The sequence below is a fragment of the Herpailurus yagouaroundi genome, unplaced genomic scaffold (genome assembly GCF_014898765.1).
Source record: "Herpailurus yagouaroundi ecotype Mexico unplaced genomic scaffold, PumYag 190, whole genome shotgun sequence".
NCBI lineage: Eukaryota > Metazoa > Chordata > Mammalia > Carnivora > Felidae > Herpailurus > Herpailurus yagouaroundi.
In genome coordinates, this window is record NW_024412421.1 from 34405936 (window position 1) to 34418089 (window position 12154).

The 12154-nt window shown below is 59.3% G+C and overlaps 1 protein-coding gene across 1 annotated transcript; it reads right to left on the minus strand.

Moving 5' to 3' along the window:
• Positions 1-347: 347 nt before the first annotated feature.
• On the minus strand, positions 348-10441 carry CIBAR2 (CBY1 interacting BAR domain containing 2). Its single transcript, XM_040443261.1, has 9 exons — positions 9798-10441; positions 8366-8600; positions 7404-7472; positions 7215-7316; positions 7093-7098; positions 6290-6394; positions 3366-3479; positions 1264-1365; positions 348-483 (listed from the first exon to the last, which is right to left on the minus strand). Exons 1-9 carry the CDS (start codon positions 9815-9817, stop codon positions 379-381), a joined length of 858 nt encoding a protein of 285 aa, XP_040299195.1. The 5' UTR covers positions 9818-10441; the 3' UTR covers positions 348-378.
• Positions 10442-12154: the final 1713 nt, after the last annotated feature.

A 12154-nucleotide genomic window follows, 5' to 3' on the forward strand; every position in this document is an offset into this window, starting at 1 on the left:
GAGCCCACCCTGCCCGCCCCTGGCTCTCGACTTCAGGCCTCTGGAGCCTCGAGAGAGTAAATTCCTGTTGTGTGAGCCCCGAGTTTGTGGCGCTCTGTGACCGCAGCCCTGGAGGCCAATCCGCCGCGCTCTCGGGTGTAAACACCCGAGTCCCCGGGGTCACAAGGGGGGAAAGGAGACCCAGCACGATTCAGGTTAAGGGGCACCCCACGTTTATTGAGCACCTGCTCCATACCCGGCACCGTGCTGGGCACAGCGATCCCCAGAGTGACGTCTGAGGTCGGCGAGATTGCCCCGTTGTGCAGATGAGGAAACTGAGGCTCAGAGGACACAGGCCTTACCCAGAGCCCCCGTTTTCCCGACTGGGGAGTTCTGGTGCTATTGATGGAGCGCCCGCCCCCGTCCTCTGAGGTCTTCCTCGGCAGAGGCTTCCGTGGTCTCCTCGTCTTCTCTTCTCTCGCCCCGTAGGGCGGTCTGAGCGCTCTAAATGATAACAAGCGGGAATGACGAGGCCAGGGACAAGTACTGAGCCCTTTCTAAGGAGCTTTGTGCAGGTTTGTTCGCCTGACGCTCCCCACGATCCCACAGGGGGATACTGCTATTCGCCCTGCTTTGCAGGCGAGGCATCTAAAGCACAGAAAGGTTAAGGACCTGTCCTGAGGTCACACAGCTTGGGCGCAGTGAGTTTGGGCCCAAGTAGCCGGGGCCGTACTTCCTTGCTTCACTGCCGTTAGAATTAGTCAGAAAGCCACGAGACGCTCCCTGCCCCCTCGACTGTGGGACGCGGCCCCCCCTTGTCCCCCACCCACGGGGTGACTAACCCTACCCCGATTGGTACCAGGCTGCTCTTTTATGTTACTCGGGTGAGCACGGAGGGGTTGTCCTGTAGAACCAGAAATGTGCTTTGCCGTGCTTGTTGGGTGCCCTGGAGTATAGGTACCTTATGACTTCCCTCAAATCTGAGAAATTCAGGCTTCTGACACCCATGGGCCCCAGGGCACAGGAGCCACCCGTGCAGGGCCCTCGCCTCTCGAGCTGCCACGCTTCAGGACGCCTCTCGGGGGCACTCAGGACAGGCGCCGGCGGCACAGGGCCGGTTTATGTGTTGATGTGATTTCACTTCCAGGCCGGTCCAGGCCCGACCCCGGGGGAGGGCTGCACGCTCCCCAAGCTGTGCCGCCTTCTCAGGATCTCCCGCAGACCCCCGTTCTCAGACGGCCTCCCCTTTGTCGCGGGATTGACGGCCCCACCCCCAGCGCTCACCTGGCCAGTGAGAGACCACGGGACAGCCGGGGAGAAGACGGTGTCCGTGAGTGGCCGAGCATCGCGATGTCCGGAGAGCCCGTGCATCTTGGCTCGAAAATCCTGCCGGGAGAGACCGGGATGGGTGGGGGTGGGGGTGGGGAGAAGGTGCACGGCTGGCACCACCCCCACCCGTGCCGTAATCTACAGTAGTCCTACCACCCCATTTTACAGATGGGGACACTGAGGCCCAGAGAGGCCAGGTAGTCACACAGGAAATGAGAGATTGCTCTTTCCCCTAGAAGAATGTCACAGAGGTGAGCGAAGTTACCCGAGCCCGTTCAGTCTGCATATAACCTCGTATGGTGGTTTCCAAGCTTCCCACAAATTCCTTGACCCATCACCCATCGGGAGCCGGGATAGGATTCTCCTCCCGTTGAATGTGTCCTCAGTGACGGACTCACGTCCAACAAATAGACTGTGGCAGGAGTGACACGTGAAAGGTGGTACCTATTCCGCCTGCCTCTGTCACGGGATGCTCGCTTCCGACCCGCTGCCAGGCCTCCTGGAGAGGCCGCGGGCAGGGTAGGCATGCGGGCTGCAGGCCCCACTGAGGACGCAGGCGGGTCGGGCTTTGCGGCATGCGGCTCAGGCCGTAGCCCTGGGCCCCGAGCGCGGAAGAACCCTATGTTCCGTCTGACACGCTGCTGTCACCGTCTTGAAATTCTTTTTTTTTTTTTTTTAATTTTTAACGTTTTTATTCATTTTTGAGAGACAGAGACAGAGCACTAGCGGGGGAGGGGCAGAGAGCGAGAGGGAGACCCAGAACCCGAAGCAGGCCCCAGGCTCCGAGGCGTCAGCACAGAGCCCGACGCGGGGCTCAAACCCACGAACCACGAGATCGTGACCCGAGCCGAAGTCGGATGCTATGCTGACTGAGCCACCCGGGCGCCCCTTGAAACGCTTAATAATTGTTGAACGAAGGGCCCACGGTTTCATTCTGCACTGAGCTCTGCAAACCAAGAGGCCTGTCCTGTACCCGGATAATAGCCATCATCCGCCAGATACGGTGCGGAAGCCTTTGAGGTGACTCCGGCCCCAGCTACCAACTGACTGAAAACCCGGGAAAGACCCGCCCGAGACCGTCCAGCTGAGCCCACAGAAGATAATCACAGCAAGTGGTAGCCGTTTTTTCCAGCACTGGGTGTGGTCTGGTGTTTTCTAGATAAGTCTGCTCTTGATTTCCATCAGATCAGATAGGGATAATGCGCATTTTGTCTGCATCCAAACTACGGCAGGCGTCAGCCTGGGATGCTCTTTGTCGTTGTTGATTCATGTGTCTGTTTTTTTATTTTTTTTTAATTTTATTTATTGTTTATCTTGAAAGAGAGGGAATGAGTAGGGGAGGGAGAGAGAGAGAATCTCAAGCAGGCCCCGTGCTGTCGGAGCAGAATTTGAGGTGGGGCCCAATCTCACAACTGTGAGATCATGACCTGAGTCAAAATCAAGTCAGACATTCAACTGACCGAGCCACCCAGGCACCCCTTGTGTGTTTGTTTAAAAAAATTTTTGTCAGGGGCGCCTGGGCGGCTCAGTCAGTTAAATGGTTCATGAGTTCTCTTGTAGTTCATGAGTTCGAGCTCCACATCAGGCTCCGGGCCGTGGAGCCTGCTTCGGATTCTATGTCTCCCTCTCTCTCTCTCTGTCCCTCCCCTGTGCTCTCTCCCTCTCTCAGAAAATGAATAAAACATTTAAAAAATTTTTTTTAATTTTTTTAAATCTTATTCGTTTATTTTTGAGAGAGAGAGAGGGATAGTGTGCTGAGCAGGGGGAGGGGCAGAGAGAGAGGGAAGGAGAGAACCCCAAGCAGGGCCCATGCTATCAGCACAGAGCCCAACGCAGGGCTCGAGCCCATGAAGCCATGAGATCGTGGCCTGAGCCGAAATCAGACGCTTAACCAACGACCGAGCCACCCAGGCAACCCAGGATTCATCAGAGTGAGTCTTCAAAATTATAACCATTGCAAAACGTTGCCAATGAAAACTGCTTCTGAATCGAGACAACTGAAAATCAAATTCAGCTCCACACCATCAGATAGAAAATGGAGCATTTGTGATGTGTACCTCAAGGTCTCTCTCCGGGTCGTAGTTCTCCAGGGTCTGGAAGGCGCTGGAATATACCTCCACCGCTTTGGCATGTAAGACCATCTCAATAGTGACAAAGTCTGAAAAAATTTTCTGTGGGGAGAGCAGGCGGAATCACATAAACCACATTCTCAAAGCCCTGGGGCCATCTTGAGGGGGGGGGGGGGGGGGCGGGCCGCAGGGGGGGGGGGGACTGTTACTTGCCCTTATGGGGCAGGTCCAAGGCCAACGTTACTTTTGTTTTTGCGGAACAGATAATACGTTCCCATTCAAAAGCTGCCTCGCCCAGGAATTGTTCCGGAAATGCAGAGGGCGTGTTTCTTGGTGACTCTCTAAGGGACACGCTTTGCTCTGCCCTGTCACCTGGGCTCATCTGCACAGCCTTTGCTTCTGAGGACAGGTGTTTGCAGCTTGATGGCTACAAAACCTTTGGCCTCTGTCACCCACAGGCCGTGAGTGGATCTTCCGGGAGAGACCTCACAACCTGACGAGCCAGCTCGCCAAAATGTAATTTTGTGATAGAGATATTGATTTCTCTAGATCAGATGGTTCGGCTCAGCTCAGCAAGTTCTAACGGAGTTCCCACTGCATGCCCAGCCCCAGTGGGGGCTCCTACTGTGTGCCAGGCTTCACATAAGCTCCTCCTGTGTGCCAGGACTCACATAAGCTCCTACTGTGTGCCAGGCCTCACATAAGCGCCTCCTGTGTGCCAGGCCTCACATAAGCTCCTACTGTGCGTCAGCTTAGGAGGAGAGGCTCCTACTCTGCTTTGGGCCCCAGCAGGACACGGGCTCGGTGTTGGGGGGGGGAGTGGGCAGTTTGGAAACACACCACATCACACAAACATTGCAGTGCCTGCTGGGGGGGACAGGCTCAGAGGAAGTCCCCAAGCGAGCACAGGAGGGGAGAGGGGCCAAGGCGGTGATGGGGATACGTGCGTCCCGTCTCCTTCCTTCTGCCCCTGGGAGGCTGGCCTGGTGGTCACCTTCTGCCACTTACTGGCGTGTGGCCTCTCTGACCCTCAGTGACTTCATCTGCACGGTAGGGACACGTGTGGTCCCAATTCACCAAGCCCCGTGAGTCAGTATAGCAGTTGCGTCCGTGTCCCCGAATCACCACCAGCTCCACCGGGGACTTGGTCAGAAATGCGGACTCTGCAGCCCAACCAGGGTGGGCCGGTCACCGGGTGATCTGCGTTTGAGGCAGCCCTCCAGATTTCTGACGCACGCCCAGCGGTGTGGACCCCCGGACAAAAGCATCACTCACATGCTCTCACAGGAGCCAGAGAGCTCTTTTGTCACTGGGATCATCGTATACACAGAAACGTGACCTAACCCTGATACAGTGGTGATCATTCTTTCCAGTTCTGAGGGTTTTTTGTTTGTTTGTTTGTTTCTTGTTTTTCTCTTGCGGAACTGGGAGCGCTTTTTAGGGGATGGTCTGGATAAGTGCCTCTTACAAACTTAATCCCAAAAGTTCAAAGGATGCCGACTTTCAACTGCGTGCGTTTGTTGGCCCCTAACTGTGGAGCCCAAGCCACTTGTGCTCAACTCTTGCTGGCACCCCGCGGGCCTCATAAGCAGCAGATGCCTGATGGTGGCCTGCTGGTGACTTTGAGTCCTGCCTGCCGCACAGAGGCGGAGCACCAGCGACCATCACCGCTCCCGCTTGTGCGTTATTTGTTCGTTCGTCTCCCAAACGTTCACTGAGTACCGCTAAGTGCCAGGCCCTGGACCCTGTGCAGGGACCCGGCAGGGGGACACGACAGCCAGGCGCCGTGCCGTGCCCCACGTGTGTGTGCCCTGTGGCGCACAGCGTCGGGGGGCGGGCATGGAACAGCGAGTCGCCCCCCACGCTCTCCGCTCCCTAACGAATGGCGTACGTCATGGGTCTTCCCAGGGTGGCAACCTCATGAGGACAGGGGCCTTCCTTTTCTGGCTATGGTGTCCCGGCACCAGGCACAGCGCCTGGCACGTAGTAGGTGTGTATTTAACATGTGTTGGATTAATGAGGGAATTAAAAATACACTTAACCTATCCACCATGCCCCGGGATAACTGACCCCAGAGGGAGCAGAGCAGTGAATCAATGTCAGGGCCGGACTGGGCTGGGGGTCCAGGTGAGTTTCCCTGGAGATGAGGGGGTGTCACCTTGATGCAGAGTAAGGGCTAAGCTTTCCTGGCAGAGGGGCAAAGGCACTGGGGCGCGTCGGGGGTTTGGCGCCCTTGAGCTTGGAGTGATGCATCCAAGATAAGGCTGGGCTGGGGCTTCCGGAGGCTTGGGGAGGATTTCCGCCTTTATCTTTAGAATCAGGGAAGCTGTGGGAGGGCATTAAACCCAGGCGTGACAAGTTACAGCTGCCTTTTGTGAGGTCCCCGGGGCTGCAACTTGGGAAATGGACTGGATGGGGGGATCGAGAGTGGGTGCAGGGACCTCTGTGACCAGCCAGGGCTCTGGGCCCAGGAGTCTGGGTTGCAGTGCCGGCGGCAGGGGTGCGTGAGGAGGAAGCTCCCGTGCCCCGCCCCCTGCGCCTAACCATGGCTGGCCCGGCGGAGGGTGAGGAAAGGAGGAGGGAGTGAGGGCGGAGGCTGCGGGTCCCTCCGTGGCGAGGAGGGGGTTGGGGGGACGGAGTCTGCCAAACCGGCCCGGCGGGGAGCCGGGCCTGGGTGCTCAGAGGCGGGGCTGTGAGCGCTGAGCGGCTAGATCAGGCCAGGATCAATCGTCCTGGGAGCCGGGGCTCTGAGAGCCGTCTGGGCTCACGTACACGCATCCGCGCTCACACACACGTGCACACGCACACGCCCGCAGACATGCACGGGCTCACACACACACACACACACACACACACACACACACACACTCCTAGAGGCCAGAGCATGTCTACCGCCGGGCGACCACCGCTACCTGAAGATCCGTCAGCTTCCGCTTCTGGAAGGCTTCAATCATCTCCCCCAGCTGGTGGGTGGTGTGGCTGGCATCCGCCGAGGCCCTCTGCACGCTGGTCTCTGCCTGGCTCCGGAGGTAGGAAGTGTCACGGGGTGGTTCTGGCCTTTGGACTATTCTGGATCATTTTCAGGTCTTCCTCTGGGTCAGCTCCCTGCCTCATGGACGCCTCTCGCCAATTTGGTCATCGGAGGAAAGGCCGAGTGCGACCGTGGTGAAAGGGGCAGGCGCTGCTCGGACAGACCTGCTGACTAGCTGCGTGACCCCGGGCAAGTCGCTAAACCTCTCTGAGCCTCACTTTCTCTGCCTGTAATGGGGGACGGTGATCACAGCGGCTTTGCAATAAACGGGGGGCACCTGCCGAACTATCGTAACAGGTGTCGATGATAATTAATTCCCGCACGTGGAACGTTCTTTAGGTAATTAGCTAATTCGTATGACCCGGTCCCACGCCGGGCACTTGCAGACCTGGGTGTTGGTGCCAGGCACCCTCGGAGTGGAGCTCCACGCCTGCCCCTTACCTCCCTGGTGTGATCTAAGGCAGGTCGTGTCTTTCGGCCTCGGCTTCCTCATCTAGATGATGGCAGTGGGGCTACAAGTTAGAAGTGCCCCCAGCCCGCTGCTGGCCCCGCACCTCTGACTCGCATCCTGAGCCCAGGGCTGTGCACGCACCCGCGCAGGTCAAGGTTCACCTGGCTCTCTGGGGAGGTCGTCCGTCACCTGCACGGGGCTCGGCCTTGCCCAGACACACGCGGGGCACTCACCTGGGACTGGGGAGGGTGCTGTTAAGGAGCCAGGTGAGTCGGCAGCCCCTGCCCAGAGGACGCCTGCGACCGACGCCCCGTGTGGCCTGGCAGCCTCGGGCCCACGGCCCAGGGAAGGATACAATGGTTAGCCGATCCGATGGTGACTTCTGCCTCAGTTTCCCCAGCTTTGCCAGTTGCTTGATCTCGTTCTTCTGGACTTGCTTTAGCTTCTTGATCTCGGCCTAAAGGAGGGAGGAGGGCTGTGTCTTGCATGTCCAGATGGGCCACTCCCGGTCGGGCAGTGCCCCCCCCCCCGCCCCCCCGCTTACCCGCGTCTGCTTGATGTGGGCCCCGTAGAGTTTCAGGGGGCTGATGACCTTGGTCTCCAGCCTCTCGACCTGGGGGAGTGTGGACAGGCAGAGAGTCCGAGCGGACAGAACCGGGGAGGCTTGGCGGCTGCACGGATAGAGCGCCACGGGCACACCGGTGGGTGGGCGCGTGGCAGGAGCCCGTGGGGGGCTGTGGACGCCCGGGACGCGGTCCCTCGTCCCTTAGGGTTGTGAGCGCCGCCTGAGCTCAGGGCTCGACCTCCCAAAGGCTCCGGCTGCACATTTCATCCCACGAGCCTTGTTTCCTCACCCGTGAAATGGGTATAACGACTGTGCCCACTGAGGGTTTCGGGGCAGTTCGTTGGGACCCGTGCCTCTCGCGATGTCACGCGGGGAGCCCAGGAGAGCAGGGGATTCAGACCCGACTGAGCCAGTGCGCCGCACAGCCCCCGAGGGCGCAGCATGGTCCTGGGGTGGATGCCTCACGGCCCCGGGTCGGTGCCCAACTGCCAGGTGAAGGAGTCCCCCGACCCCTTCCCCCCCAGGCTCCCTAAGACCCCGATTGCCAGGCACCGCCCCCAGGGGTGCCGACTCGGCAGGTTCCCAGTGAGGCCCAGGAACCTGCGTTTCTAGCAAATTCCCGGGTGAGGCCGAAGCCTTGACGCCCAGTGGCCTGAAAAGTTGGCCTGCCGGATGGGAGTCCCATCTGAGAATCCCCCCGTGCCCGTTCCTTTTCCTTATCCTGTGGGATAAACACAAATCTAGAAGAAAAGATATATATGTTTTCCCAGGAGTCCAAAGGCAAAGGGACTTTCCTCCTCGCTTTCCTTCCAGCATTTTCTTTTTAGAAAACCTTTCTCTGTCCCTTTGGGACGTATGTAAACCTTTTCAGAAGCATCGCAGGGCTTCGGCCCTCAGACCTGACCCCCCGCGAGGGATCCCCCCGGGGCCACCCCGCCTACCTCGGCCTGCCGGTAATCCTGGACTTTGGCCAGGTCCTCGGCGAAGCTCCTCAAGGTGGCCCGCGTCTCGGGGTGCTCGGTGTTGGCGAAGTCGGTGAGCTGTTTGACCAGCCGGTCGGCCTTGTCCCGCACCTGGGCCGTCTTGCGGGCGTAGGCAGCCAGCATCGAGCAGAACTGGCCCAAGTGCTTCTCGGCGTTGGTCACCGTGTCCTCCATCACCCTCACCTGGCTGTCCCTGGGGAGGTGGGGCCCGAGAGGCCGTTCTGGGCCCCGGTCGGGACAGCCACGCAGGGTCGCCCGCCTGTCACCCTGCGCCCGGTCAGACGCCTGGTCCCTCCCTCCCGGTCCCATCGAGGCGGATTCGGGCGACCGGCCAGGCGGCAGGGCTGGTCAAACGGCCGGCAGGAATGCAAAGGCTGCTTTGGCTCCAAATCCAGTCTTACCCTCCCTGGGACCCTGAGTGGGGCTTTCCTATTCCTGGCAGAGTTGTTCTTCTTCTCTTCCTAGCCGCGATGGCCTCTTCCTCCAAATCCCCCGAGTTTGCCTTTCCCCCCCAGCTGTGGAAATTCTCTCCTCTCTCCGAACCCTGAAGGTTTTTGTTTTTTTAAAAATGAATAAACTTCAGGTGCGCCTGGGTGGCTCAGTCGGTTGAGCGTCTGACTTTGGCTCAGGTCATGATCTCACGGTTCATGAGTTCGAGCCCCGTGTCCAGCTCTGGGCTGACGGCTCGGAGCCTGGAGCCTGCTTCTGAGTCTGTGTCTCCCTCTCTCTCTCTGCTCCTCCCCTCCTCGTGCTCTGTCTCTCTCTCTCTCTCTCTCTCAAAAATAAACATTAAAAAAAGAATAAACCTTTTTAGGGGGCCAGTTTCAGGTTTGCAGGAAAACGAAGTGGAAAGTGTAGTGAGTTCCCTTGTTTCCACACGGGTTCCCCCGTTATTAACGGGGCTGCGTTTTTAAAGAAGTTCACTGGGTGGTCCCGAGGCAGCCTGGAGTGTGTGACCCTCAGAGCAACCAGGCATCAAAACGAATGGGTAAGGGGCAGGCGAGCTGTAGGAGAGCATCAGTGGAATCTGGCCAGAGGAGTGCGGTCAGGGGCGACCCCACAGGGGGATGCTGTCTGCTGGGCTCTGAGGCTCGAAGGGAGATTTTCCAAGTGGACGTGGGTGAGGGAGAGAGGGCTTGGACCCTGCGAATTTGGCTTCCCCGGAGCTGTGGACAGTAATGCTGGAGAAGCAGAGGTCAGCTTCTGGAAGCCTCCCCGGTCTGGAGCCCCGTCTTCCCCTGACCTTGAGGTGGGGTCGTGTGGGAGGGAGAGCGCCCCTTACCGCTGCCCGCCCTCAGCAGTCCTGGCCGCCCCCATCCCTCTTGTGCATCAGGCCCCCGAGCCCTGCTGCCCCCTCCCTCCCGGCCAAGGCCGGCGCAGAGCCGCTCACCTGGAGAGAACGACGCTCATTGTGACCAGAGGCACCAGCTGTTCTGGGCTAAGGGAATAGGGACAGGGCCCCGGGGGTCCCTGGGGAAAGCCGGCAGGGCTGGGCGCAGCTGCGCCGTCTCGGCTCAAAGGACGCTGCCGCCTGGTCGCCGGGCAACGTGGCCTCCCGCAGCTACCCTGGGAGGAGCCCCAGCTGCTTGCCCGGCAACCTGTCCCCGGGCCAGCCCTGCCCAGCCTCGCATCAGCTGGGGGGAGGCGTCCCAGGGAGCCCCCACTCCTCGTCTGAAGGTGGGGGTTCCCCGGGAGGCAGCAGGGACCGGAGTTAGGGCAGCTTGCTGTGCCTCAGCCCCGGCTGGCCCAGGGCCCTTCCTAGCCACGAGGGGTGGCCACCCAGCCTTCCCCAAATTTCTGGGAGTGGCCGGCAGGGTCCTAGGAGACCCGGTTGCTCAAGAGGGGTGTGTGGGAAAACACAGTCGGCCTGGGGGGGGGGGGTCCCGGTGCCTTGTCGCTGAATGGAGGGGATAGGACACCAGCCCAAAGGAACTCCTGTAACGTTTCAATCACCGTTTCATTATTTTCCCCCTTATTATAAAAACAGTACCAGCCCATCGTTAGAAAAGCGAGAAAATAAAGACACAAGAAGAAAACCCCAGGCCACCTAGAAAATTGTACTGACTTACAACAGGTACTAATTGTAAGGTTTGTTCGTTTCAGGGCATATACGTTTTACCTACAGAAAGGAAGTATCCAAGTGGCAACAGTATCAGAGGCCGGGTGAGAAGAGGGGCAGGTGCGGGGCCAACACAGGGCAGAACGTTGGCACCTGTCGCCGCTGCGGGACTCCCCAGACGACCGTGTTCGTCTTGCCTGTCTGGAGGTTTCCACAGTGGAGAGCGTTTTTTCAAAAGCACCTATAAAAGCAGGGACTTTAAGAGTCGGCTGAACACAGGCTCAGACCCCGGCCCCCAGCCCTACTGTGTGACCTTGGGCTCACTGCCTCTGTAAAATGCCACCCTGACAATACCTCCTTGCCTTGCCCACGCTTAGAAGAAAGAAGTCTGGGGGCGCCTGGGGGGCTTAGTTGTGAAGCGTCCGACTTCAGCTGAGGTCATGATCTCGCGGTCCGTGAGTTCGAGCCCCGCGTGGGGCTCTGTGCTGACAGCTCAGAGCCTGGAACCTGCTTCCTATTCTGTGTCTCCCTCTCTCTCTGCCCCTTCCCTGCTTTCTCTCTCTCTCTCTCTCTCTCAAAAATAAACATTAAATTTTTTTTTTTTTTTAAATAGAAGTCTCTGGTGTGAGGGTAAAGGGACAGGGCAGGGGCCGGACCCCCGAGGTGGTGACGGCTCCCCCGTGGCTGCTGCCTGCCCCCTCCCTACCCTGTGTTCCCGTGGACCCTGAGCACGGGAGGAAGTCTCAGCTTCCTCCTGCGTAGATCCACGTGGGACCCACCGCCTCCTGCGACCCGCACGCCTAGGCTCTGCCGGCCATCACGCGACTCTTCCCTGTACGAAGCTGGGCACCTGATCGGCTCCCTCTCACATCCTTGGCTCCCTTCGCTCGTGGGGGCTGCACTGAGTTGAATAACGTCTCCTCCAAATGTCCACCCAGAACCTCTGAAAGTGGCCTTATTGGGAAAGAGGGTCTTTGCAGATATAATTAGCGACAGGGGTCGCTGGGGTAGGGTAAGCTCTAGTCCAGTGACTGGTGTCCTCGTAAGAAGAGAAGGCAGAGACATGGGGACACGGCCGTGTGACCCAGGGGCTGAGACTGGAGGGATGTGGCCACTGGCCAGGGACCGCTGGCAAGACCGGAGCTGGACAAGGCTCCAGACCGTCCCCTGGCGCCCTCGGAGGGAGCTCGGCCCTGCCCGCACCTTGACTTTGAACCTCTGGCCTCCGCGCAATAGGACAGACCTCCACTGGGGGCCGGTGACCTGCCTGCTGTCCTGGTCCTCTGACCTTACACCTGCGCCCTACACTTTTGATTATCCCTTTGGACGGTTAGTCCCCTCCTGAGCAGGCCCGGCTGCGAGTCTCGTCCAGGTCGAGAGGTGCCCGCAGTGGAGGAGGCCCCTTTGGCCCGGGGGTTCTGGGTCCCGTCCCCGGCACCTTCTCGGGTCCTTGGCCAAAGGAGCATCCCCGCTCTGGGTCCTTGTCCCTCGGCTCTCCTTCCCGCCGGCTGCACATGAGTGCGCCTCTCTTCGCCTCTCCTCTTCCTGGGAGAAGCTCTCCCCACTGACTTCCCCAGCCCTCCTCTCGTCTGCTCCCGCTTAGTAGAACTTTGGAGAACAAGTGGCCTCTGTTTCTGTCCCTCCCTCTCGCCTTTCCAGCCACTGCCTCGTTGTGGTCACTAAACCTG

Coding starts and splice junctions, on each gene's coding strand:
- CIBAR2 (XM_040443261.1), bottom strand. CDS start 9,817: ATGAGCGTCGTTCTCTCCAG. Junction 8,601..9,797: donor ATGAGCGTCGTTCTCTCCAG/GTGAGCGGCTCT, acceptor CCACCTCCCCAG/GGACAGCCAGGTGAGGGTGA. Junction 7,317..7,403: donor CCCACATCAAGCAGACGCGG/GTAAGCGGGGGG, acceptor TCCCTCCTTTAG/GCCGAGATCAAGAAGCTAAA.